The sequence below is a fragment of the Pomacea canaliculata genome, linkage group LG3 (genome assembly GCF_003073045.1).
Source record: "Pomacea canaliculata isolate SZHN2017 linkage group LG3, ASM307304v1, whole genome shotgun sequence".
NCBI lineage: Eukaryota > Metazoa > Mollusca > Gastropoda > Architaenioglossa > Ampullariidae > Pomacea > Pomacea canaliculata.
The window spans coordinates 39,668,886-39,694,268 of record NC_037592.1 but is presented as its reverse complement, the minus strand read 5'-3'; the positions used below and the strand labels follow the sequence as shown (position 1 = coordinate 39,694,268).

Below are 25,383 nucleotides of genomic sequence, written 5' to 3'. Positions count from 1 at the left end.
GTCAGAGAAATGAGGTGCCATGTAATAGTTTTTGCATGGAGAACATGAATTCTTCACAGACGACAGAAAGTCGGTCCCTGCTGCAAGGCGGACAAGAGCGGATGAAGACGAGAAAAAAGACATTTTCTGGTAGGAGGAAGAAACCATCCGACATCTCCCACCATCCACTCCATATTGTGTGTGATGGTCACTTTGAGGAAAATAGTGTGTGTGTGTGCGTGCGTGCGCGTTTATCTGTGTTTCTGTGTGTGTTGGTACATGTGTGTGTATGTTTGTGTGTATATTATGTGTGTTTCTGTCCCCGGTTCAGTCTGTGGCATCTGCCGTGATAAAGCTTTCATTGCTGGCTCGGCCTAAAATACCGATTCAGATTGAGTCTTCCCCATGACCACCTTTCCCAGTCCACCCTGAACACCACTCATGTTGTGGTCAGAGTGATGAGGGTGGACAGGCTGGCAGCGAGGAGCAGGCGCCATGTCTAAAGTAGTCCGCGTGCTGCTGGTCGCAAATTGTTCATGTACATGCATTGCCCTTATTTGCGGACTATTTTTTATGATCGACATCACGGGATCACAACTGCAAGATGTTGCCGCAAAAACCAAAATAGAAGCTGTTGGCAACCGCCTTGATACTGAGGTTTTTTACAGGCTCTCCTCCATACAACAGCTGGCAATCTCTTGTTTCTTTTATCCCCTTCTCATTACAGTTGCCAACAAAGAAAGACACCTCACTCATCTTTTTGCCTCCTCACTCCCTCCCCTGTACTGTAACTGTTTCTTTTTTCTGCCAGGTGAGTCTCCGAGTGTAATACACAGCGTGTAGGGTGATGTAGAACTGGTAACATAATTATCATCTTCAACACGAGTACTATTAGCAGTCAGCATTGCCATCTCAAATGACAGTTCTGCTGGTCGAGTTTGCAAAGAGTTCAGTTTAAAGTATGTATGAGAAAATACATCGGGAGGTACATAAGGATGAAGATCCCGGTAGTGTGGTGATAAAATGTTTGTTTGTTTGTCGCCGCTGCGGTGAGGGTGGTGATGGATTCAGTCCTCGTGTCAGGACTCTTACACTTTTCTCTGGGTGCGAAACCTGTTTGTGGGGCTGGCTTTCGTACGTCGATATATATATAAGAAAAACACGAATTTTACTTTTCTACCGAATTAAAGTGCCAGGAGTTGGCAGTGGTATTAAAGTTCACAAGCACAGGTTGTTGCTTTGGAGGAACTTTTAGTCTCAACCGATGTTGTTTTCATGAAAACTTCATGTCGGTCACAATTTGATTCTGACCAAAACTATGATACTTTTCTTTAATAATAAAAATCTGACCTCACATAGTTCATCTCACAGTCTGTTACGAGCGTTAAAATAAGCGGCGAAGCGGGGATTATTTCCTGTTGATGGCATCGTGTGTTTGTTTTACGGTCTGTTTACTGGGTCGCTGACATTGCCGTCGCCAGTCACGTGCTCTCTCTCCCCCCTGGCATCTCCGCCACTCACCACCTCCACGCCCATGCAGTACAGTGGTGCCTGTCTCACGGCACTCAGTGGTCCAGCAGGACATGCTTACATGCATCCTGGTAGTACGACAGGTGACACTGTCACCGCCATATTGACTGTTGATTGTCTGCAACGACTGCCTGTGGTTCTGTGCTTTCACTGTCACTGACATTGTGGGTTGTTTTTATCACAAGAAATCTCAGTCAGGTGGCTTCTCTGTGTGGGCTGTTGTTTTATGAGCTGTAGAGGTAACTCGTGTAATTTCCGGCGGGTAAGATTAGAATTCAATGAAATATGTGATTTGCGATCCATTGGAAACTGAAGCACAAAACCTGCCTTGCTAGTGTCCTGAATCCCCTTTTTATGGTTTTTTAAAAAGCGCAGATTCTGTTAACTTCTGGTTGTTTTATGCTGCTTCTGGGTGATGGGTTGTTTCTACTTGCATGATTAAACATCTGATTCAAGAAGACCTCGTGTGGCTTCTGTCTGGTACCCGGGTCTACACAAGAGAGAAAGAGAATTTGTTTGCCGTGCGTGGAAATCAGATATGTGTACTCACAACGATTTTTTTTGCTCTTTAAAACTTGTAAGCATCGCACGGAGAAAGGTACAGGTAATCCAAGATGTCAGGTAAACTTCTGTATACAACCTTGTCCTCCCGTCCCAGCTGCATCACTACAGACTAGAGACTTGAACGAGTTGTGCAACGGACGTGAATCTTCACGCACATCTAACCCCATCTAACAAATAATCTCATTTCTTCGTTTTTATTATTTCTGTTGTTTTGTTCTGCAGTTCTGCTGCTACCTGTGTCGTTTCTAAAGTGTTCATTCAACTCTACAGATGATGTGCTCAAGCTGCGGCGGTGCATCACGGCGGCCTTCTTTGCCAACGCTGTTCGTCTGCACTACACGGGGGTCTACAGGACGGTGAGAGACGGCCACGAGCTGTACATACATCCCTCGTCAGTCCTCTCCAACGAGGAACAACCACAGTGGTATATTCGTGTTCTTCATTTTGGTTGTTTTCTTTCCTTTGTTTTCTATCCTTCCTCTTCTCTCTCTCTCTCTCATTATTTTATCTAACCTTTTTTTCTATTTCCGTGTAAACAAAGTTTTCTTCGCTCCTGTATATATATATATGAATAGTCATACGTGTGTATATATTATATATGTACACACAAATGTATTATTTAGTGCATGAATGGTTAGTTTGGTAAAGAAATGATTATCAAAACTAATAATGTCCTAATAAAATCGTTTTTAACCTAAAGTAATCATTACAGACCTATCTGAACATGTAATCTTTACAATTCTTTCTGTCCTAACAAAATCATTATAGTACTTTCTGTCCTAGCGGAATCGTGACTGTCGTTTCTGTCCTTATAGTTTTTCGAATCGTTTCAGAAGTTAGTGTTGTCCTAATGTAATCGTTGTAATACTTTAAACAGACTTCAGAATGATTACAGTCAAAGGTTAGAGTATAACTCTTAATGCACAACACGAGCGCTCAGCGAAAATCGCTGGAAATAAACATAAAGTATCAAAAAATATATTCTGGTTGTATTTTATGACAACAAGGCACAAGAGATTTTATATTAATGTTGTTCTCTTAAGCACACCTGGATTTGTGGAGAAAACAGGAAGTGACGAAAGGGTGGTATTTCTAACAATAGCATCATTTGCATGAGCTGAATTCAAAAAGGAAAGAAGCCATTCTCGGTTATGGCAAACAAACAGGACACGATGCGCTGTTGCTGAATGTTTTCTTTGACACTCAGATGGAGTTTGTACTCGTTTAGGAAATCCTAAAGATAATGGTCACAGACGCCAGTGTTAACTTTGTTTATTAACTTTTCCTCTCTTGTCTTCAAACGTGCCGTGTGAACTTCATCCCCACACAGTTCACAGTTATCCAGTCACTTATACAGTGCAGGTCTTGGACTTTCAGCAATTATTTACCAAAAATAATTCATAAACACGATGCCGGAAGTTACATCTATCCACTGACCCTTTTCGGGAGGAAAAAAAAGGAGAATGACAAGAGTATGTATTAGTGTTGACATATGGTAGCATATCTCCTGGCAGTAGCCTTGGCAACCCATATATCTCCCCATTGTAGGGAAACCCCGTAACTGCCTGTATGACAGTTGTGTGAGTGGTTCATCTTGTATAAATCTCGGCCCTGAGATGTCATGTGCACGTGGCTTCCGGGTAGTCTGACTGATGGGTGGTGGTACAAGCCTTCTGCTCCATTCGTTTCAACCCTTGATGGCGTCTTTAACTCTTTGAGGACGGTTTGTCTCTCCTTCCTCAGCCCGGAAACACGTGAGAGGCCATAGAAACGGAGGTCGTATCTCGTCCATTTTCTTATGTTTATCCGCTGTCAGTTTGTTTATGCTTTTGGAGGAAGAAAGCGGGAGAGGTCATCACTCATTGAAGAAGTGCACGTGACCTTTGACAGGGGTTTCTAGAAGAATACTGTCGCCTCGCTTTGTTTTGTCGATTGAACTTGCCTCCTCAGGAATCCACGAAACTGATACTTTTACTCTTGGAGTCACCTCCCCTTCTTGATCGTTGTCAAACCCGTACAGGTACCTCCTGGTGAAACCTCATCACACGGTCAGAACAAGGCTCATAACTCTCACTGAGCTTCTGTTCATGTCTTAAAATTGTCTTTGCGCACGGGAAAAAATATTTCCGTGCAAATTCGTTTTTAAAGTTAGCTTAAGATTGCGTATTGAAGGGAGATTACTGTCCCTTTACGTCATCATCTTCATTATAGCATTAAAACCCGTTTGAACTAACATTTTAAAAAAAATTCGCAGTAAAGGAGGTTAACAATCTAAGTCCTAGCATGAAAAAAAAAGGTTTTAATTCCATTGTTAAAGGCTAACTCGAGGGCGACATTATTTTCAGAAGACTGTGCTTCGTTTGTTATCCAGATGTGAGTGGATAACTCTCATCAAACGTGTCATCCACCTTTTAGAAAGAGGTGACGACTCCACAAAGATAAGTTCTCTAATTTGCAACATCTCGTGAACATGTGCGAGAAGCTATTGCATTAGCGGGGTCTTCGGTGACCTCTTTAATTAGAGTTGAGGTCAGTCCACGAAGGGTTTTTGGGCTTTTTGAGAACCTCTCTCCCCGCCAACAACAGAAAAATTCAAATAAAACTAATGAGAGTGCTACATTTTATGAAATTGATGAAAACTGTGTTGATTCTTTTTTTGATTTATTCATGCGCGCGCAAATTCACATCCTGTCTCCCAGTCAGGCGACAGCGAAGTAAGAAGGTCAACCTTTGATCCGGAAGTCGTCAGGAACGTTAAACGCGTGACACGACACGAGTGGCGTTTCGTGAGCTCCCCTGGCCAAGGAGGAGTAACAGAAGTGTACAATGGCGGTTTTCTTGCTGTCCGATTACCGATGACCGGCTTAGCCTAGGGGGAGCATTAGTTCACACATCTGCACTCTTCAGGGCCATCTGCACTTTGGCAACAATGAGAGAAGAATAAAGCCCTTGTTTGTGTGTGCATCCCGTGGAACCAGTTGTGAGTAGTGCATAGAGGAGTTGCTAATGTCAACCTCTTATTCTTGTAAATCGTCTTATGTGATTGGAGGTAATCAATCGTCATGTTACCGTGATGGTTACCGTGCAATATCCTACCTCTTTCCTGCCAGGAGTTTGTGGGCCATTGTTCTCTCCATTTTTACCTTGACTTTGGCTGAACTCTTTTTTCTCGAAAAAATATAGGTTTTGTTGGGGAAAGGTCGTGATCGTGGCGACCAATCATTGTGTTCCATGTAAAGTTTTATCAGAGGGGACGGCGATGTTCATGAGCATTGCAAGAGAGCCAGGTTCTTAATCTCAGCACAGGAAGTGCTACACTTCACGGGTCGGTTTCTCCGCAAAGTGTCAAAGACTTTTGGAAATTTACATTGTTTGTGACCTTTTTTTTTTATTTTATTTTTATTTTTTTATTTTATTCTTGGAAAATCGTCGCGCGAATGCGGAGAATAGGAACGGGTTTGGGGACAAGGGTCATGGTTACATTTATCGCGTAGGCATTCATGCTTATACGGCGCGGACCGTAAGGAGTATAATTCACGGTCGCATTTTTTTTTTTTGTTTTTTGTTTTTTGTTTTGAGGGGGGAATAGTGTGAATTTATATACATGCTTCTGTAAGTGGTGTGTGTGTGGATCTGTGTTAAAACATACACCTGTGCTATTTGTGTGCAACAGGTTGATTTTCAACGAGGTCGTCCACACCAGCAAAGAGTACATGCGTGACGTCACTACCATCGAGCCCGACTGGCTGTGTGAACTGGCGCCACATTTCTACCAGTTTGGCACGGTGAGACTCTGACCTTTGACTTCTCAGGCTCATTTGCCTCCATTATTTCTACCTACGAGATCTTAACTCTACTTGTGTTGCTGGTACTGTGACTGCAAATTATTTGGAGGGTAAAAAACAGTGATATTGTGTTGACTGGAAGATAAGACTCGTCAGCTCTTAATTTTAACTCTGTGCATGTGTGTGTTTTAATCTTTTTTCAGGAGAGAGAGATTTCCGCAAAGCGTAGTCGACTGGAGTGAAGTATCATATCTACCTGTCTGTGATCGGGAGGGGGAGCCAAAGGAAGTGAGAGTCAGTGTAATCATCATGTGAAACAATAAACAAGTGTCATTCCAACGTCTCATCACTAACCCTTGCTGTGCGAGTGCGCGCGTGCGTGCATGAATGAATGATTTCTATTCTCAAACACTTACTCGCACTGTACTTTCAAAGTTTCAGCCCATTGGCTTGATTATTGTCCAATAGACAGTCATCCGCTTCAATATACCCACCCATGCGCAGACTGTATCGAGTTGGTCAGGAATGTCCAGTCATCCACGATCGTCAACCCCTGACCTCGTTTGACTGAAGTGGCTTCTGCTTGTGAGCTCTACGGAATGTTTGTCAGAACTCAAAATGGCACACAGGTCCACCTCAGATGTTTCTTTGTTTGTTGTTGTTTTTTTTTTTTTTCGTTTGTTAGGGCACGATACTTGTTAGCCTCGAAGTTTGTGCAGAAAAGAAGGTTGTCATAGCAATGATTCAGGTAAGAAAATGACTGGAAAAGCAGCTCTGAGGAAAAATGGCTGCCGAGTGTCAAGTTCTTAGCACGCGTGATGACGTGCGTTGGCGTCTTGTGGCACGCGATGCGCATAATACACGAGCTTTGTGTGGTATTGGGAGGGAAATGGGACTGGAACATGTGGCCCGTTGATTGTGTTTGAGCCATCCGTGCATTTTGACAAGCTTTCAGGTGGATGAAGGGGGGCGCCGAGACCAGAAAAATAATCTACAACCAGCGCGAAAATTCATAACTTGTTGCGAACGTGTTTTTCTTTTTTTCTCTCTCTTCGCGCATTTGCTTCAGGCGTGACTGTTTTTTAAAACGAAGGGAATTTTTTTTTCAGTCTGTGCGATTTGTTATTTTTCCATTTATTTTATATTATTGTTGTTTTTTTTTTTGTTTTTTTTTTAACAAATGCGTCTTGCCTGTGAACTTAAATATGCTGCTGCACTGTTGTTAACGCCTTGTGATTATCAGAAGCTATATCAGGGCGAGAAAAGGTCATATAACGAGAACAAATATTTTGAAGAGTTACCGTAACTACCTTAAAGTAACGAGCACACAAAGTCAGAGTAGGTATTACTAGGCAAAGAACAGTGTCGCTGGTCCGTTTAAAATCAGTTACTCCACCCTTGAGAGACAGTTCGCTGTGGAGAGATTTGCAGTGTAAGGGACGTAATGAGGAAAGAAAGAGCATTGTTATTGTGAGTGACCTCCCTTTGATCGCTTTACATATTTGTTTTCCAATAACCACACACACACAATTGGAAGCATTTCACTCCAATACAAATGAAAAATGAAAGTGACATATCGGAAATAAATGACTAGAAAGTTATATTCTCCAATTTCTGCTAGGCAAACAGTCGCCAGCAGAATTCCGAGTGAGATCAAGTGACAAGAACAATCAAACATGCTTCAAACATAACGGTCTTGATTCCTTCGTTCAATTTCTGTTAATCAAATGAAAGGTTCAACAGCTAGCTTTCAGTTAGGTTTAATATTTTAAATAATAAAGAGTTATATTACAGTGTTAAAAACATCAATAACATGACATTCTAACAAGCTCTGACATGAAAGGGATCTGGCAGTGACCTTCATGCACTGCCCAAAGCTTGTAGTATTCTTGTTAGTTGTTTTTTTTTAATCAAAATAAGCAGCCCGCGGAATATACACAAAAAAATTAACCCCAAAAATGTCAATAAGCTATTTGCCGCATGCAAATTCTACAGTTACTTTCAGACAAAATAAAATACTACTAAAAATATTTGGATTTAAGTAATAAATATAATATAAAAAAATCACTCAGCAAAACAAAGATGATTAGGATATACTTTACAAATGCTCAGAACATTTCCTGAAAATACTATCTCCTTTTAATTAGCTTTCTGTACTAACATAAAGGTGAGAGCTCTAGAGTCTGCGATTATGAAGAAAAGGGACAAGTTTGTTTGCCTGTTTCACTGTGAAAAATAGTGATTGCTAACCTAACATTATCACAGCAGTTCGTTATATAAACCATTAATTCTTCAATGTGCTACTTTCATTAAGAAATAAACAGACTTGTTCTAAAACATCTACATTTATAGAGTTAGAGGGGATGTCAGTCCACCTGTGTAATTTATCTAAGGCTTATCTTAAACCTATGACATTCATCTTGTACATTTCTTTACATATTAGACGAGTCGACTACATGACGAGAGGGACCGATCACATGTGAGAAATATTTAGTAATAATTATAGAAAATAAGAATTAAGTTTCTGGTAATGCGTGGAATCCTAGCATGTAGCCAGGCTCTTTGCACTTAACATTACCAGGATAAGCACAACGACTACAGAAACAAAAGTTGATGATGTGCTCTGTGTATATAGACGTAGGTATGTAAGTTCTGGTGCATGGTGCATGGGCCCGAAGTTTTCTTCTCGCAGAGTCTGTAGTCTCAGATATACAATCTCATGAAGGTTACCATGGCTTGAATAGAGATTCTCACAGTGTCCGCCCCAGACAGGGTGTTCATGTAGGGATTAGCTGGGTCCAGAACGTAAGGTGGTGTCATGAGGCTGGAAAAATGAAATGTATTAAGGGACACACACACACACATAAAGATACAAACAGTTCATTAAGAGGTGAATTATTGTAAATTTCTTATAAATATTTTGAAAATGTTTAAAGTCCTGAAGGTTAGAGTATATGTCCTTTTAGAGTAGACTGGAGCAAGCAAGAGCTGGGTAGTAAGAATCTGAAGGTCTGTGGAGCCAATATAAGCTTTAGGCATTGCCTAACATAGTATCTTGAGATTTACTGTGGGAGGGCCACTGATGACCTCCCTAACGGCTCACGCCATCTATTGCGGTTGTTTGCCCTTTGCTAAGCACATGGCCTGTCCATTGTTGTTTACTGCCAATGTATTTTGTCTGCTTGTACCTGCTTTCCTATTCTGTTCCTGTGTTTGTGAGTTCTAATCACTTAGAAATATCGTATCATACTATTTTCCGACTACTGTAGACGAGAAATTGTCTCAGGTCCCAATCGCTTGCCTGGTTCTGCTTCCTACCTCCCGTCATCAATGTGGTATTCAAACACAAAATAAAACACACAATTATGTAAACATAAATTCAGAATAAATACAGCCTCAAAACATAGATCAAAACATATTAACAAATATACAGATACCACAGAACATTGTATCAAAATATTGGAGCAAGACCTCGCAGTCAAGAAGAGGCAGAGAAGGGTTAGTTTGGACACTTGGTTTGAGTCTGTGTTTTGAGTCAAGTTCTCGACAGACTGCATCGCTAGATGAAGTAGTGGATGCTGTTACCGGGTGTAGAAGGAGCTGTTGTAGTTGTCACCAAAAGCGATGCGAAGAGAACCACAGCACACCAGCTGCTTTATCGCCTCATAAAAGAGAAAGTCAGTGCCGGGGTTTCCCCCACCTCGGCTGCGCCAGAGGAATATTGTCAGCAGTTCCAGTGTGTAGGATCGGATATTGAGGCCATTTTCCTGCAACACAGAGGCATGTGAGTCAGTTAATAAAGTAAGATAAGTCATAGCCCCCCCCCCAAAAAAAAAAAAAAAAACAACACAAAAACAAACAATATTTTTACCACATTAACAGAACAGTGGCCGTTATTTGCCAGTCAAGTATTGGAACAGAAAATGTACCTTCCGGGTATGTGTAGATGTAAGACAGACATGCAACAGACACTAGAGACACTTGCTGAACATACCTACAGCTTCCTGAATAGCGTCCATTGCAACAACAGTCTGGACGATTGTCTACTTGCATTTCTTGAATTAAACTCGCATTTTCATTCGCTATGTGATATGTGTGCATGAGTCTGAGTGCTTTGCTCCCTATATTATTCACATCCTTATAGCATCTTCATAACCACAATTTCATTGACTTTAAAAACGAATTTGACAGAGTCTGACAAGAGGGGCGATGGTATGTGATGCGAGAATTCAATCTCGAAGGCCTCGTTCAAGTCATCAAAGCGCTGAATTTAAAAGCTCAACGAGTGTAGTAGTTCTGGATAATCAAATAGGAGATTATTTTCACACCACAGTAGGTGTACATAAGGATGTTTTCTATCACAGGTGCTGTTTAATTTCTTCTTGGATACATCATGTGTATGAGTCTTCTATGAGCATTGTGCTCCTTATATTATTGTCAGCATGTCATATGTGTGTTTACCTCTGCCCATAGCTTTAGCAGGCGGATAACTCTCTTGACATGCTCAGGCACTGGCTTCACGAACTGCACCTGCCGTAAAGGAGTAGGAAGTAACACTTAATGTGAATGTGTAAGAGAGAGCATTGCTGTTCTTGTCAGAGAAAGACAGAAAGAAAGAGATTTTCTCATGTCAAGTAAATCGAGTTTAAAATTGTGCACGTTTCCCGTGTAAATTTGAGTTTATAAAATCTACCTCTAAATATAACATCTGACAAACTTCAGTCACTTAAATATTGTGTTTGGACTCACTACGGTAATTCATACTTTTAAATTTCTACCTGAAGTGGCGCTAATGATGCAGAAAACTCTAGAGCTGCATTTGGTCCGAACTGTACCATGGCATTATAGATATCGGCAGGTGACCCTCCATACCCTGGTTACACAATAAACAAACAAATTTTGAATCTATGCACTTGCTTTGAATTATCATGTGACTATCATTTTACAAAAAGAAACTATCGCGACGAAGCAGATGCTGCCTCATTAAGTCTTTCCATTGTGTCTCCACTTACTCGACAGAAGATCAAATGCCGGCAAGATGTCCACCTTGTGTCCGTTCCAGTTAAAGGACAGGGAATACTGGGTGCGTTTGACTGGAGAGATACCCAAAACATTTTTGACTTTTTGCTCCAGGTCATTAAGAAGCCTGCCTCTGTTTGCCTGCAAGTCTGCGATGCTGGTCAGGCCATTGATGAAGACGACAAGGTCGATGTCAGCCAGGTCCCTCACTGCTGTCCCCTTGCCCAGTGAGCCACTCTGTGATTAAAGTAAAATATGAAGTGATATGGTCTAGTGCATGAGTCTCTATCCATGTACTTGCTACAAATCAAGTAATAAATATAAAAGTAGAATAAAAGGCTTTTGGAAAGGAGGGTCATGTAGGGATCAAATTTTTACATGAAGACAGATTACAGAACAAAGTACACCGTGAGTCATTACGGGAAATCATATGTCACTATGGACTACCACAGAAAATGGTAAATGCCACACCAGCAGTTGGATCTCAAGCCACGGGAAGATGGTTAATGGGATGTGAATACCGTACATAGTATGGTGGTTTGATATCTGAGTATCATAGGGTGCGATTACCTTATAGAAGACTTTAAGTACCTCAGAGAATGGAATAGTGAGTAATAATAACGAGATGGTAAGAACCTGATATATTACGGGGCAGTAAGCATATTATAAATGATGGAACTGTGAGCGACTTATTGATAGGGGGAGGGTGAGTACCTAATAGACTATGGGATGGTAAATTCTCATATGTAATGGGATGATGAGTACCTCATAGATAACTGTGTTGTGAGTATAAGCTGAAAAAAGTCTCCAATATTTTCTCACCTTTACCACTTCTTTCACGGTGTATGAGCCACAAAAGGCTTTAAAATGCAAAATCTGTACAAATGTGTCAACATCTTGGCCGAATCTGAAGAAGTAACATGTAATAGCAGGACAAATTAAAACAGTTGATTTGAAAAATATAGTCTTTAAATAATGAGTGATTTTATAATTCGTTCTGATTTGTCATTGATATTGATAAATAGACGCCAGAAGAGAGTAGCTTTGGAGGGGGAATCATGGAGCCAGTCAACCAAGGCACACAACAGCTGTTCTATCGCAACCCAACTGTGCACCATCCTGCTTCTTGTGATGCTGTGTCATTCTGTCTGTCTGTCTGTCTGTCTGTTGATATGCTTCAGTCAGTGCATTTGCACTTTGCTTATTAATAATCTACATTTCTCTGTTTTACTTTTTGTACATTTAAAGTACTGTAAAGTGGGGAAATCTGAAGTATTAATAATCATAATAACAATTCAGAAACCTATCAAGCCATGTACTCATAAATTTAGTTTACAAACCGAGGTAAGTAACATGATCGAAGTGAAACATTGCGCAGGTGCTTTCTTTACCTGGTCCTTTCCAAAGGTGTTGTTGTAATCTGTCTCTGAGCAAAACTGTCCAGACTTTCACCTGGAGCCTGTAGTCTGAACGCTGGGCCCATATCTCTCCTAAAGCTTCCACAGGTGACAATGTTTTCAGTCTTCACTCTGGTCGACTCGCCGAGAGAAGCTGGAGAACATGCATGTGATTTTATGATTAATCTTTTCCACTGCAGCAAACTCGTGATCACAGGTGGACGGTGCACACACAAACATTCTGCCAGCGAGGATGATCTGATAATAGCGAGGGTAGTTGACTGGGAAACTAACGCCCAGGTAGATTATCAAATTTACTGAACAAAACATACAATGAACACACCTGTTCACATTAATCAATAACAGTGTGGTTGCAGAGAGAGAGAATATAAAATGTTTTAACTGAACCTGGAAAATACTTTGAGCTTCAAATGCTTGAATGAACCACAAGAAAGTTACAAAAGTGGTTTGCTCGGTGAAATGTGGAGTGTAGTTCTTAGAAGTAAAAAACCGAAAGTAGACATTTCTTATCATATTCATTGTCTAGGCAAAATCAGGGAAAAGATAAGACCCCCAAACGAAATGCTAAAAATATTAATAGCAGGAGACTGGTATCAGAACAACTACATGTGGATTTATTTATTATAGTCTCTATAGCGATACTACGCTATTGGGCTTACTAAATAAATACAAGTTGTAAAAATAATAAACAAATATAAATTGACACTGTATCATGAGTAGAATATGTATTATCAAGTCAAATGTGTTTCAGATGACTATCTTCCAATTTTTATAAGGTCAAGGCGAGATAACCGCCTGTTTACTGCTGACGTCACACTACTAATTTTAGAACAAACATTTTATCAGCGAGGAATTGCGATGTTTCGATATACACATTGCGTAATAAGTGATAGTTTTTAACATAAATAACAGATATAGCCTGATATTGAGAAAAGAACCATGTTCCCTTTAGTTTCTTTTCACTCTTCGGAGATTTGCTTTGCTTTTAATTGTAAGTTTATAAAGAGGGACATTCGATTTACCAAACAGAAAATATAATTTGAGTTTTTGTTTCTAAGTAGGTGACCTTATTTCTAAATTAAGATTAGTAACTAGAATAACAGAAAAGCGAGGGAAGAGAAGAGGGCGGGAGTGGGTGGGTAGGTGGATGAGGATTTTTATTACACACAATGCCCCCCCCCCTCCCATTAGGAACGATAACTCCCACACGACAACTTACAGGTTTCGGTCCAGCCGTGGTCTCTCGCTTTTCAGAGTGTAACGACTGCAGAATCATTTGACTTGCTCTGTACAGTATTGTAAAAGTGATATTTTGCACAATTTTATCATTTTGTTTAGTACTGGATTTGTTTTGTTGAGTTCAGTTAACTTTCAGTTTTATTTTGCGTTAAGATATTTTTGTTATACACCTTTTTCTTCGGTCATTCAAAATGCGTGACTGCCACTCAATGACCAAGTGCAGAAAAACATTTCTAACTTTGACTTCAGCAATGTTTATTTAGCTGCATTTAATAAACATAGTTAAAGTAAACACAAATTTGTCTCTACACTGATACAATATTATCGAGAGACTATTTTGAAGTCTTTTCTTTTGCTAATTAGGAATGATTTTCTTAACAGCAAAAAAACCAAAACTTGTTAAAGTCTAGAAACAACTATCAGGATATAATTTGTAAACTGTGATTTCTAATCGCATATAAAAAAAAAAATTGAAAGGAATGTAATATAAAAAGGTAACAAACAAATGTAACAAAACCCAATAAGAAATGAGTAAAGTGTTTGTAGTGACCATCCCATAAAGTCTTAATTCTGGGCATTTCTAGGCCAACAAGATGATTAAATTTAAGATAATGTTAACATTTGCTTGAGGCACAAAGTAAAAATCTCGATGACAAGATCTTGATTATTTACCACGGAGTGGACTGTTTGAAAGAGTTCTCTTTCCACATTGTAGATGGTCTCACATGTCTGAGTCTCGTACTCACTCATCCTGTTGTTTCAGGGTTTTGAGCACCTTCCAGGCTTTCGTAGAAACTAAGTGAGAGGCCTTAGGCCTCCCATGCAAGGTGTTCATAAATGGATTAGCTGGGTCAAGAATGTATGGCGGCTTTCTAAACAAAGAAAAGAAAACATTCTCATATACACACATACACACGCAGACAATCATGTCCGGATAAAGAACATTGTATTAGAAAGCGAGGTTTACTTTTGTGTTCTGAACCTGTATTCAGTTGCTGTCTTAGGAAAACACTTAATTCTCAAACAACTGATTCTAAAATGTAATGAGGAAAGAAACAGTATTGTTATTGTGAGTGACCTCCCTTTGATCGCTTTACATATTTGTTTTCCAATAACCACATACACAATTGGAAGCATTTCACACCAATACAAACGAAAAATAAAAGCGACATATCGGAAATAAATGACTAGAAAGTTATATTCTCCAATTTCTGTATAGGCAAACAGTCGCCAGCAGAATTCCGAGTGAGATCAAGTGACAACAATCAAACATGCTTCAAACATAACGGTCTTGATTCCTTCGTTCAATTTCTGTTAATCAAATGAAAGGTTCAACAGCCAGATTTCAGTTTGGTTTAATGTTTTAAATAATAAAGAGTTATATTACGATGTTAAAAACATCAATAACATGACATTCTAACAAGCTCTGACATGACAAGGATCTGGCAGTGACCTTCATGCACTGCCCAAAGCTTGTTGTATTCTTGTTAGTTTTCTTTAATCAAAATAAGAAGCCCGCGGAATATACACAAAAAAATTAACCCCAAAAATGTCAATAAGCTATTTGCCGCATGCAAATTCTACAGTTACTTTCAGACAAAATAAAATACTACTAAAAATATTTGGATTTAAGTAATAAATATAATATCAAAAAATCACTCAGCAAAACAAAGATGATTAGGATATACTTTACAAATGCTCAGAACATTTCCTGAAAATACTATCTCCTTTTAATTAGCTTTCTCTATTAAGATTGCGGACACCACATAAAGGTGAGAGCTCTAGAGTCTGCAATTAAGAAGAAAAGGGACAAGTTTGTTTGCCTGTTTCACTGTGAAAAATAGTGATTGCTAACCTAACATTATCACAGCAGTTCGTTATATAAATCATTAATTCTTCAATGTGCTACTTTCATTAAGAAATAAACAGACTTGTTCTAAAACATCTACATTTATAGAGTTAGAGGGGATGTCAGTCTACCTGTGTAATTTATCTAAGGCTTATCTTAAACCTATGACATTCATCTTGTACATTTCTTTACATATTAGACGAGTCGACTACCTGACGAGAGGGACCGATCACATGTGAGAAATATTTAGTAATAATTATAGAAAATAAGAATTAATTTTCTTGTAATGCGTGGAATCCTAGCATGTAGCCAGGCTCTTTGCACTTAACATTACCAGGATAAGCACAACGACTACAGAAACAAACGATGTACTGTGCATATATATATATACGTAGGTGTGTAAGTTCTGGTGCACGGTGCGTGGGCACAAAGTTTTCTTCTCGTAGAGTCTGTAGTCTCAGATACACTATCACAGGAGAGTTATCATTATAGCTTGCAAAGAGATTTTCGCAGTGTCCGCCCCCGCCAGGGTGTTCATGTAGGGGTTAGCTGGGTCCAGAATGTAACCTCGTGTCAGGATGCTGGAAAAATAAAATAAATTTAGGGACTCACACACACAGATACATTAATGGGTGAATAGTTGTAAATTTCTCGTAAATATTTTGAAAATGTTTAACGTCTTGAAGGTTAGAGTATATGTCCTTTTAGATATAGACTGGAGCAAGCAGTAACTGGGTAGGAAGAATCTGAAGGTCTGTCGAGCTAATGTAAACTTTAGGCACTGCCTAACAGAGCATCTTGGGATTTACTGTGGAGGCGCCATTGATGACCTCCCCACCAGCTCACGCCATCTCTTGCGGTTGTTTGCCCTTTGCTGAGCATATGGCATGTCGATTGGTTGTTTCCTACGCATGTCTTTTGTCTGCTTTTTCCTGCCTTCCTATGGTGTTACTGTGTTCAATCACTTAGAAATACCCCATATCATACTACTTTCCGACTACTGTGGACAAGAAATTGTCTCAGGGCCCAATCGCTTGCCTGGTTCTGCTTCCTACCTCAAGTCATCAATGTGTTTTTCAAACACAAAATAAAACACACAATTATGTAATTATAAATTCAGAATAAACACAACCTCAAAACATAGATCAAAACATATTAACAAATATACAGATACCACAGAACATCGTATCAAAATACTGGGGCAAGACCTCGCAATCAAGAAGAGACAGAGAAAGGTAGTTTGAACACTTGGTTTGAGTCTGTGTTTTGAGTCAAGTTCTCGACAGACTGCATCGCTAGATGAAGTAGTGGATGCTGTTACCTGGTGTAGTAGGAGCTGTTGTAGTAGTCATCAAAAGCGATGCGAAGAAAGCCACAGTTCATCAGTTGCTTTATCGCCTCATAAAAGAGAAAGTCAGTACCGGGGTTTCCCCCACCTCGGCTGCGCCAGAGGAATATTGTGAGCAGCTCCAAAGCGTAGGATCGGATGTTGAGGCTCCTTTCCTGGAACACAGAGGCATGTGAGTCAGTTAAAAAATCAAGCTGTCATAGACCCCTCCCCACCACAAAAATAAACAACCTAACCCCAATATTTTTATCACATTAACAGAACAGTGGCCCTCATTTGCCAATCAAGTATTGGAACAGAAAATTTACCTTCTGGGGATGTGTAGATGTAAGACAGACATGCCAGCAGATACTAGAGACACTTGCTGAACATACCTGCTACTTGCTGGAAAGCGTCCATTGAGAGAGCAGTTAGGACAATTGTCTACATGGATTGCTTGAATTACATTCGCATTTTCATTCACTATGTAATGTGTTTACATGAGTCTGAGTGCTTTGCTCCCTATATTATTCACATCCTTATAGCATCTTCATAACCACAACTTCGCTCCACGTGGACTCCGCTCGCCGAGACGGAAAGGACAATCCAGACCTTCGAGAACAAGTACCTGAGGACGCTGTTCCGGATCTCATACAGAAAAGGGAACAGAGAACCAACGACTTTATAAGAAACAAGATGGCGACACTCGCTGGACACCAGGAACCTCTACTTTCAACAGTCAAGTGACGTAAGCTGGTCTTCTTTGGTCACGTGACCCGACACGACACCCTGTTGAAGACAGGGGTGAGAGGAAGAACTGACTTACGAGGGTCAAAGACTGGACTGGTCGTCCTGTACAGGACCTGCTGACTATTGCCCACAGTAGACAAGAGCAGGGGGCCTGTCAACTTCCGTGTCTATAGGACAAGTGACTGATAAATTATTCACAGTTTATCATATGTGTGTATGAGTCTGCTATGATAATTTTACTCCTTTAATTATTCTTATTATGACATATGTGTGTTTACCTCTGCCCATAGCTTCAGGAGGCGGATAACTCTCTTGACATGCTCAGGCACTGGTTTCACGAACTGCACCTGCCGTAAAGGAGTAGGAAGTAACACTTAACGTGAAAATGTGAAAGAAAGCAAGCAATAAAGAAAGAGAGTACTGCTGTTCGTGTCAGAGAAAGACAGAAAGAAAAAGAGAAAAGAGATTTTCTCATGTCAAGTAATTCTTAGTGTTGTGCACGTTGATGAGCTTATAAAATCTATCTCTAAATAGAACATCTGAAAATTTTCATTCACTTAAATATTCTGCCTGTTTGGATTCACTACTGCTTCGTAATTCATGTTTTTAAATTTCCTACCTGAAGTGGCGCTAATGATGCAGAAAACTCTAGAGCTGCATTTGGTCCAAACTGTACCATGGCATTATAGATATTGGCTGGTGACCCTCCATACCCTGGTTACACAACAAACAAACAAAATTTGAATCTATGCACTTGCTTTGAATTATCACGTGACTATCATTTTACAAAAAGAAAAATATCGACGAAGCAGATGCCGCCTCATTAAGCCTCATTAACATAGTGTCTCCACTTACTCGACAGAAGATCAAATGCCGGCAAGATGTCCACCTTGTGTCCGTTCCAGTTAAAGGACAGGGAATATTGTGTGCGTTTGACTGGAGAGATACCCAAAACATTTTTGACTTTTTGCTCCAGGTCATTAAGAAGCCTGCCTCTGTTTGCCTGCAAGTCTGCGATGCTGGTCAGGCCATTGATGAAGACGACAAGGTCGATGTCAGCCAGGTCCCTCACTGCTGTCCCCTTGCCCAGTGAGCCACTCTGTGATTAGAATAAAACATGAAGTGATATGGTCTAGTGCCCGAGTCTCTATCCATGTAACTACAAATCAAGTAATAAATATAAAAGTAGAGAAATAGGCTTTTGGAAAGGAAGATCATGCAGCAATCAAATCTTTACATGAAGACAGATTACAGAACAAAGTACACCGTGAATCATTATGGGAAATCACGTGTCACTATGGACTACCACAGAAAATGGTAAATGCAGCACCAGCAATCGGATCTCAAGCCATGGGAAGATGGTTAATGGGATGTGAATACCGTACATAGTATGGTGGTTTAATATCTGAATATCATAGGTAGTGATTACCTCATAAAAGACTTAGAGAATGGAATAGTGAATACAGATAACGAGATGGTAAATATTTGATAATTATGGGGCAGTAAGTATATTATAAATAATGGACTGTGAGAAACTTATTGATAGGGGGATGGTGAGTACCTAATAGACAAGTGGAGGGTTAATTCCTCATATGTAATGGGATGATGAGTACCTCAGAGATAACTGTGTTTTGAGTACAAGCTGAATAAGAGTCTTCAATATTTTCTCACCTTTACCACTTCTTTCACGGTGTATGAGCCACAAAAAGCTTGAGAATGCAAAATCTGTACAAATGTGTCAACATCTTGACCGAATCTGAAGAAGTAACATGTAACAGCAGGACAAATTCAAACAGTTGGTTTGAAAAATATGGCCTTAAAATAATGAGTGATTTTATAATTTGTTCTGATTTGTCATTGATATTGATAAATAGGCGCCGGAAGAGAGTAGCTTTGGAGGGGGAATCATGGAACCAGTCAACCAAGGCACACAACAGCTGTTCCATCCCAACCCAGCTGTGCACCATCCTGCTTCTTGTGATGCTGTGTTATTGTGTCTGTCTGTCTGTCTGTTGTTTGTTGATATGCTTCAATCAGTGCATTTGCACTATGCTTATTTATAGTCTACATTTCTGTGTTTTACTTCTTGTACATTTAAAGTACTGTAAAGTGGGGAAATCTGAAGTATTACTAATCATAATAACAATAACAATTCAGAAACCTATCAAGCCATGTACTCAAAAATTTAGTTTACAAACGGAGGTAAGTAACATGATCGAACTAAAATATTGCGCAGGTGCCTTCTTTACCTGGTCCTTTCCAAAGGTGTTGTTGTAATTTGTCTCTGAGCAAAACTGTCCAGACTTTCACCTGGAGCCTGTAGTCTGAACGCTGGGGCCATATCTCACCTAAACCTTCCACAGGTGCGAATGTTTTCAGTCTTCACTCTGGTCGACTCGCCGAAAGAAGCTGGAGAACATGCATGTGATTTTATGAGTAATCTTTTCCACTGCAGCAAACTCGTGATTACAGGTGGACGGTGCACACACAAACATTCCGCCAGCGATGATCTGATAACAACGAGGACAGTTTGACCGGGAAACTAACGCCAGGTAGATTAGCAAACTTACTGAACAAAACATAGAATGAACACACCTGTTCACATTAATCAATAGCAGTGTGGTTGCAGAGAGAGAGAGAGTGTAAAATGTTTTAACTGAACCTGGAAAATACTTTGAGCTTCAGATGCTTGAATGAACCCAAGAAAGTTACAAAAGTGGTTTGCTCGATGAAATGTGGAGCGTAGTTCTTAGAAGTAAAAAACCGAAAGTAGACATTTCTTATCACATTCATTTTCCAGGCAAAATCAGGGCAAAGATAGGACTCCCAAACGAAGTACTAAAAATATTAATACCAGGAGACTGGTATCAGAACAACTACATGTGGATTTATTCATTAGTCTCTATAGTGAGTGCGCTATGGGGCTTACTAAATAAGTTGTAAAATAATAATCAAATATAAATTGACACTGTATCATGAGTAGAATATGTGTTATCAAGTCAAATGTGTTTCAGATGACTATCTTCCAATTTTTATAAGGTCAAGGCGAGATAACCGCCTGTTTACTGCTGACGTCACACTACTAATTTTAGAACAAACACTTTATAAGCGAGGAATTGCGATGTTTCGATGTTCACATTGCGTAATAAATGATAGGTTTTTAACATAAATAACAGATATAGCCTGATATTGAGAAAAGAGCCATGCTCCCTTAGTTTTTTTTTTTTTCTCTCTTGGGAGATTTGCTTTGCTTCGAATTGTAAGTTTATAAAAAGAGGACATTCGATTTACGAAACAGAAAATATAATTTGAGTTTTTGTTTCTTAGGAGGTGACCTTATTTCTAAATTACGATTAGTAACTAGAGTAATAGGAAAGCGAGGGAAGAGAAGAGGGCGGGAGTGGGTGGGTAGTTGGGTGAGGATTTTTATTACACACAATGCCACCCTAGGAACGATAACTCCCACACGACAATTTACAGGTTTCGGTCCGGCCGTGGTCTCTCGTTTTTCAGAGTGTAGCGCCTGCAGAATCATTTGACTTACTCTGTACAGTATTGTAAAAGTGATATTTTGCACAATTTTATCATTTTGTTTAGTACTGGATTTGTTTGGTTGAGTTCAGTTAAGTTTCAGTTTTATTTTGCGTTAAGATATTTTTGTTATACACCTGCTTCTTCGGTCATTGAGAATGCGTGGAGCAATGACTGCCACTCAATGACCAAACGCAGAAAAACATTTCGAACTTTTACTTCAGCAATGTTTATTTAGCTGCATTTAATAAACATAGTTAAAGTAAGCACAAATTTGTCTCTTCACTTATACAATATTATCGAGAGACTATTTTGAAGTATTTTCTTTTGCTAATTAGGAATGATTTTCTTAACAGCAAAATAAAAAAAAAACTTATTTAAGTATATAAACAACTATCAGCATATAAAATGTAAACTGATTTCTATAATCACATGTCAAAAAATAAACATATTCAAAGGAATGTAATACAAAAAGTAACAAACAAATGTAACAAAACCCAATAAGAAATGAGTTAAGTGTTTGTAGTGAGCATCCCATAAAGTCTTGATTCTGGGCATTTCCAGGCCAACAAGATGATTAAGATAATGTTAACATTTGCTTGAGGCACAAAGTAAACATCTCGATGACAAGATCTTGATAATTCACCACGGAGTGGACTGTTTGAAATAGTTCTCTGTCCACATTGTAGATGGTCTCACATGTCTGAGTCTCGTACTCACTCATCCTGTTGTTTCAGGGTTTCGAGCACCTTCCAGGCTTTCGTAGAAACTAAGTGAGAGGCCTTAGGCCTCCCATGCAAGGTGTTCATAAATGGATTTGCTGGGTCAAGGATGTATGGCGGCTTTCTAAACCTAGAAAAGAAAATATTCTCATATAGACACATACACACGCAGACAATCATGCCCGGATAAAGAACATTGTATTAGAAAGCGAGGCTTACTTTTGTGTTCTGAACCTGTATTTAGTTGCTGTCTCAGGAAAAGACTTAATTCTCAAACAACTGATTCTCAAATGTTGCGAAAAACTGTTCAACCGTTAGTTTCAATTTTTTAAGGTACCGTACATTTATTTGGGAGAGCAGTTCCATCTGGTTCATTTCTTGATATTCAATGCGATAATAGGTGACGATGTTTGTTATTCAAACCCATTTGAAAAATTATACTGATCATTGGAACTTAAGTTGCTAGCTAGCCACAAGTCCTTTGTTGCCCTTTGTAAAAGCAGGGACAGGTTCAAGTCTGGACACGCTCAGAAGTTTTTACCTGGTGTAAGAAGATGTATCGTAGTGCTTGTCAAAGGCCACTTTAATCTTCTCAAAGTTCGCCAGACTTGTCATGACATCTCGAAACAGTTTGTCAGTTCCTGGATTTTCATCACCAGTAGATCGCCAGACAGATATGGTCTGCAGTTCCAGACTGCAGGAGCGGATTTCAAGTTCGTTTTCCTGGTGCAGACGATCGCCACACACACAGACACACAAACATTGTCAGAAATGTATTAAATATTAGTGGAACTCATAATAACGCTTTTTCCTGTACTCAAATGGAAAATCAATTATAATTTTATTTTTTAGAAATATAGGTTTATCGCCATCCAATATGAATATGCTGCAGTCTAGTTTCTAGCACAAAAAGAAAAAGAACTCTTTTATAAATATAAATATAAATGTAAATATAAATATAAATAATAAAGTATAACATTTCCTTGCATCTCCGATATCTGTTCTACGGAGTTCCTTATTGACTCTATATCTTAATGTTTGAAGGGAACATGCTCAGTGATAAGCACTGTAGTTGTAGGGATGACAGCATCAACCACAAAAAACATCGTTGGTCAGATTTTGTTGGTCGTCCTTACCTTGTTCCACAGCTTCACCAGGCGAATCACCTTCTTGACATACTCCGGGACTTCCTTGACGAAGTCGAGCTGACGATGATAAACGGGAAATAAACAAAAGATGTAGCTGAGTATGAGTGTCCAAACACATGCTAGTCACAGCCCAAAAATACAGACACAGTTAAACGCACTCGTGAGAGAGAGAGAGAGGAAAGGAGATATGCAGTTTCTTGCGACAAATACTATTGTTTCTGGATTATCGGGCAAGAGTTTATCTGTATTAGTTTGTACACCAATGTATTGAAACACAGAGCAAAACACACCTGAAGAGGCGACAAAGATGCTGAGAACTGCTGAGCAGCATCCTCGGGTTTTTCCATTTTTTCATGGCCTCATAGATTCCACTGGGCGACCCGCACGCTGACATATACAATATATACATCAACTATAAAATATAACAAACTATTTTAAATTTCTTTCTATTCTAATTGGATACATAAACAATACTCTTTAATCATTACCATTTACTTCGTTCGATCATAAATATGCACATCGAGTTTACAAAAATCATAAACCGTGTGTCTGCTGACCTGACAAGATGTCGACTGCCGGCAAGATGTCCACCTCAATTCCATTCCACTTGTAGGTCAAAGAGTACATGTATTTGTTGACCTTCAGATTTTCTGGTTCAATCCCCAACGAATTTTTTAGTTTCTGCTTCAGACTTTCCAGTAGCTGCACCCTGTTTGCCTTTAAGTCCTCGACACTGTTGAGGCCGTTGATGATGACGACAAGGTCGATGTCAGCCCTGCCACGAACTGCTGTGCCCTTGCCCAGTGAGCCACACTACAATGGGATTCAGCAGTTTAAACATGTTTTTGTTTAATTTCATTCAGTTCAACATTGTTATATTTTCTGTTAACGATCTTTGATTCATTGTTTGTCTTATCGCCTCATGTTTGGAGAAAATTCTTGACCAGAACATTCGCCCCCCGACATCATTTGTTGCCCGAGTCCTTCACAGACAACTTTTTCCAAACATAGTCAAACGTTCGACAACCTTTACCTGGTTAAAAAGGTTATTTACAAACCCTAAAATACTACAGTCAGGTAGAATTTAAAATTTACATTTTCACAACCTACTACCTGCTGTCAGTTTATGACTTATCTGGCACTATATATGTCAGACAGCTGTCATCTTATCAAGATTTCATCTTGAAGAACAGACAGTCGATGATACTGATGATGATTAGGATTTTCTTACCTTTCTAACTTCTTTCACAGAGAAGTCGCGTCCGAAGGTGTTATCATGAAGAAAGCTCACAAATTTATCAATCTGTTCACCAAATCTACAGCAAATGGGCAAATAAAAAATGCTTGATGAAATATAATCACATATCACATACAATCACAGTTCACACAATGATGAGTTTTTGGTAAATCGCATGAAATATAATCTCTGTTACAGTGTTTTCTTAGAGATGAAACTTGTGATAGTAGGTGGAATACAAGGGAATGGATCAAGGTGACTGTCTTATCTGTCTACCAAAAACACCATGCTTATTTCTGTTTTATCTTATGAATTGAAGAAATGATTTAAAATAGTAAACTACATTTGGCAGGAAAAAGATCTGACTTTTTTGTTTCAGACTCAGTGGGTGAAACCTTTCTTTCTGAAAACATGTCCAGACTTTCGCCAGGATGCTGGTCCTTAAACACTTTGGCCATCTGTTCTGGCTGTAGCCAGGGAGATAAAAGATATTCAGCTTCAGTGGCATTCGACTAATGATACCAGTTCCAATAACAACAGCAACTTTTTAAAAATAGAAAAAAACAGGTCATACTATTTTATAAATACTCTTACATTTTGTTTACAAGATAAAAGAGTTTACAATGCTGTTTTTATCCAGATTGTACACAAGGTAGTAAATGGAGTCCCAGCACTTGGAGGTTTAAACTCTGACAAAATACAAAGGTGTTCTTAGTGTATAGGCACTTGATATTTACTTAAAACAAACTGATAAACTAAGATACTGTTCAAATGGAGTAAACATGTCATTGTGTCTGCAATATCTTCTTCTAACATGAAGCAGCAGATTCAGTTCATTGAATACAATTATCTCGCTCACCTGCTTTTACTGCAAACAACTGACAACACAGACGGTGAAACTCTTTTCAGCAAGTCACAAAAGGCAGGAAGAAAGACTGGAAATAAATTTGAGACAGGTTTTCTTTGTGCTCCAATGTCTAGCAGAACTGAAACCAAGGCTGGGATTAACCACAGTACCGAGAAGTACGAAAGGAAAACACAAACTATAAACAACACCGGGAATTCAAAGAAATCATTTATAGCAGGTGGTGCGAGTCATCTGACACTCAACTCTAAAGATAGAATTCTGAGGGAGAAAGGGAAGAGAGAGAACAGAGTAGCATCTAGCAAAGAAAGAATTTTTCTTTTATTTTATGGTACTGAGCTCTGGCCGACTATTTCTGCCCACCTAGGATCTGAAAAATGTTATTTGGTTCACCCGCCATTATTATATATTCATCCTACA

General features: G+C 39.3%; 4 protein-coding genes across 6 annotated transcripts in view; 1 reads left to right on the top strand and 3 right to left on the bottom strand.

Moving 5' to 3' along the window:
* Positions 1–6,204, top strand: part of LOC112559327 (probable ATP-dependent RNA helicase DHX35) — a 37,238-nt gene extending 31,034 nt beyond the window's left edge. The window contains exons 23-25 of the mRNA XM_025230460.1: positions 2,344–2,497; positions 5,747–5,858; positions 6,062–6,204. Of these exons, the coding sequence (XP_025086245.1) occupies positions 2,344–2,497; positions 5,747–5,858; positions 6,062–6,100 (305 nt within the window). The 3' untranslated portion in view covers positions 6,101–6,204. The remainder of the gene's footprint in view (positions 1–2,343; positions 2,498–5,746; positions 5,859–6,061) is intronic.
* Positions 6,205–7,441: 1,237 nt separating this feature from the next.
* LOC112559330 (2'-5'-oligoadenylate synthase 1-like) lies at positions 7,442–14,345 on the bottom strand. Of its 3 annotated transcripts, none has more exons than XM_025230473.1 (8): positions 14,207–14,345; positions 12,269–12,428; positions 11,700–11,784; positions 10,871–11,114; positions 10,637–10,731; positions 10,320–10,388; positions 9,444–9,625; positions 7,442–8,682 (listed from the first exon to the last, which is right to left on the bottom strand). In XM_025230473.1, the coding sequence occupies exons 2-8, from the start codon at positions 12,358–12,360 to the stop codon at positions 8,562–8,564; spliced, it is 888 nt and encodes a 295-aa protein (XP_025086258.1). In that variant the 5' UTR covers positions 12,361–12,428; positions 14,207–14,345; the 3' UTR covers positions 7,442–8,561. The 3 variants fall into 3 exon arrangements, with proteins under 3 accessions (XP_025086258.1, XP_025086257.1, XP_025086254.1); XM_025230472.1 differs by lacking the exon at positions 14,207–14,345 and adding an exon at positions 12,618–12,898; XM_025230469.1 differs by lacking the exon at positions 14,207–14,345 and adding an exon at positions 12,683–12,898.
* LOC112559331 (2'-5'-oligoadenylate synthase 1A-like) lies at positions 13,769–19,996 on the bottom strand. Its single transcript, XM_025230474.1, has 7 exons — positions 19,710–19,996; positions 19,132–19,216; positions 18,316–18,559; positions 18,080–18,174; positions 17,739–17,807; positions 16,705–16,886; positions 13,769–15,964 (listed from the first exon to the last, which is right to left on the bottom strand). The coding sequence occupies exons 1-7, from the start codon at positions 19,799–19,801 to the stop codon at positions 15,853–15,855; spliced, it is 879 nt and encodes a 292-aa protein (XP_025086259.1). The 5' UTR covers positions 19,802–19,996; the 3' UTR covers positions 13,769–15,852.
* A 1,205-nt stretch (positions 19,997–21,201) lies between these two features.
* Positions 21,202–25,122, bottom strand: LOC112560784 (2'-5'-oligoadenylate synthase 1-like). Its single transcript, XM_025232845.1, has 8 exons — positions 24,958–25,122; positions 24,465–24,565; positions 24,093–24,177; positions 23,419–23,674; positions 23,152–23,248; positions 22,850–22,918; positions 22,255–22,436; positions 21,202–21,843 (listed from the first exon to the last, which is right to left on the bottom strand). Exons 2-6 carry the CDS (start codon positions 24,554–24,556, stop codon positions 22,876–22,878), a joined length of 573 nt encoding a protein of 190 aa, XP_025088630.1. The 5' UTR covers positions 24,557–24,565; positions 24,958–25,122; the 3' UTR covers positions 21,202–21,843; positions 22,255–22,436; positions 22,850–22,875.
* Between the last annotated feature and the right edge of the window lie 261 nt (positions 25,123–25,383).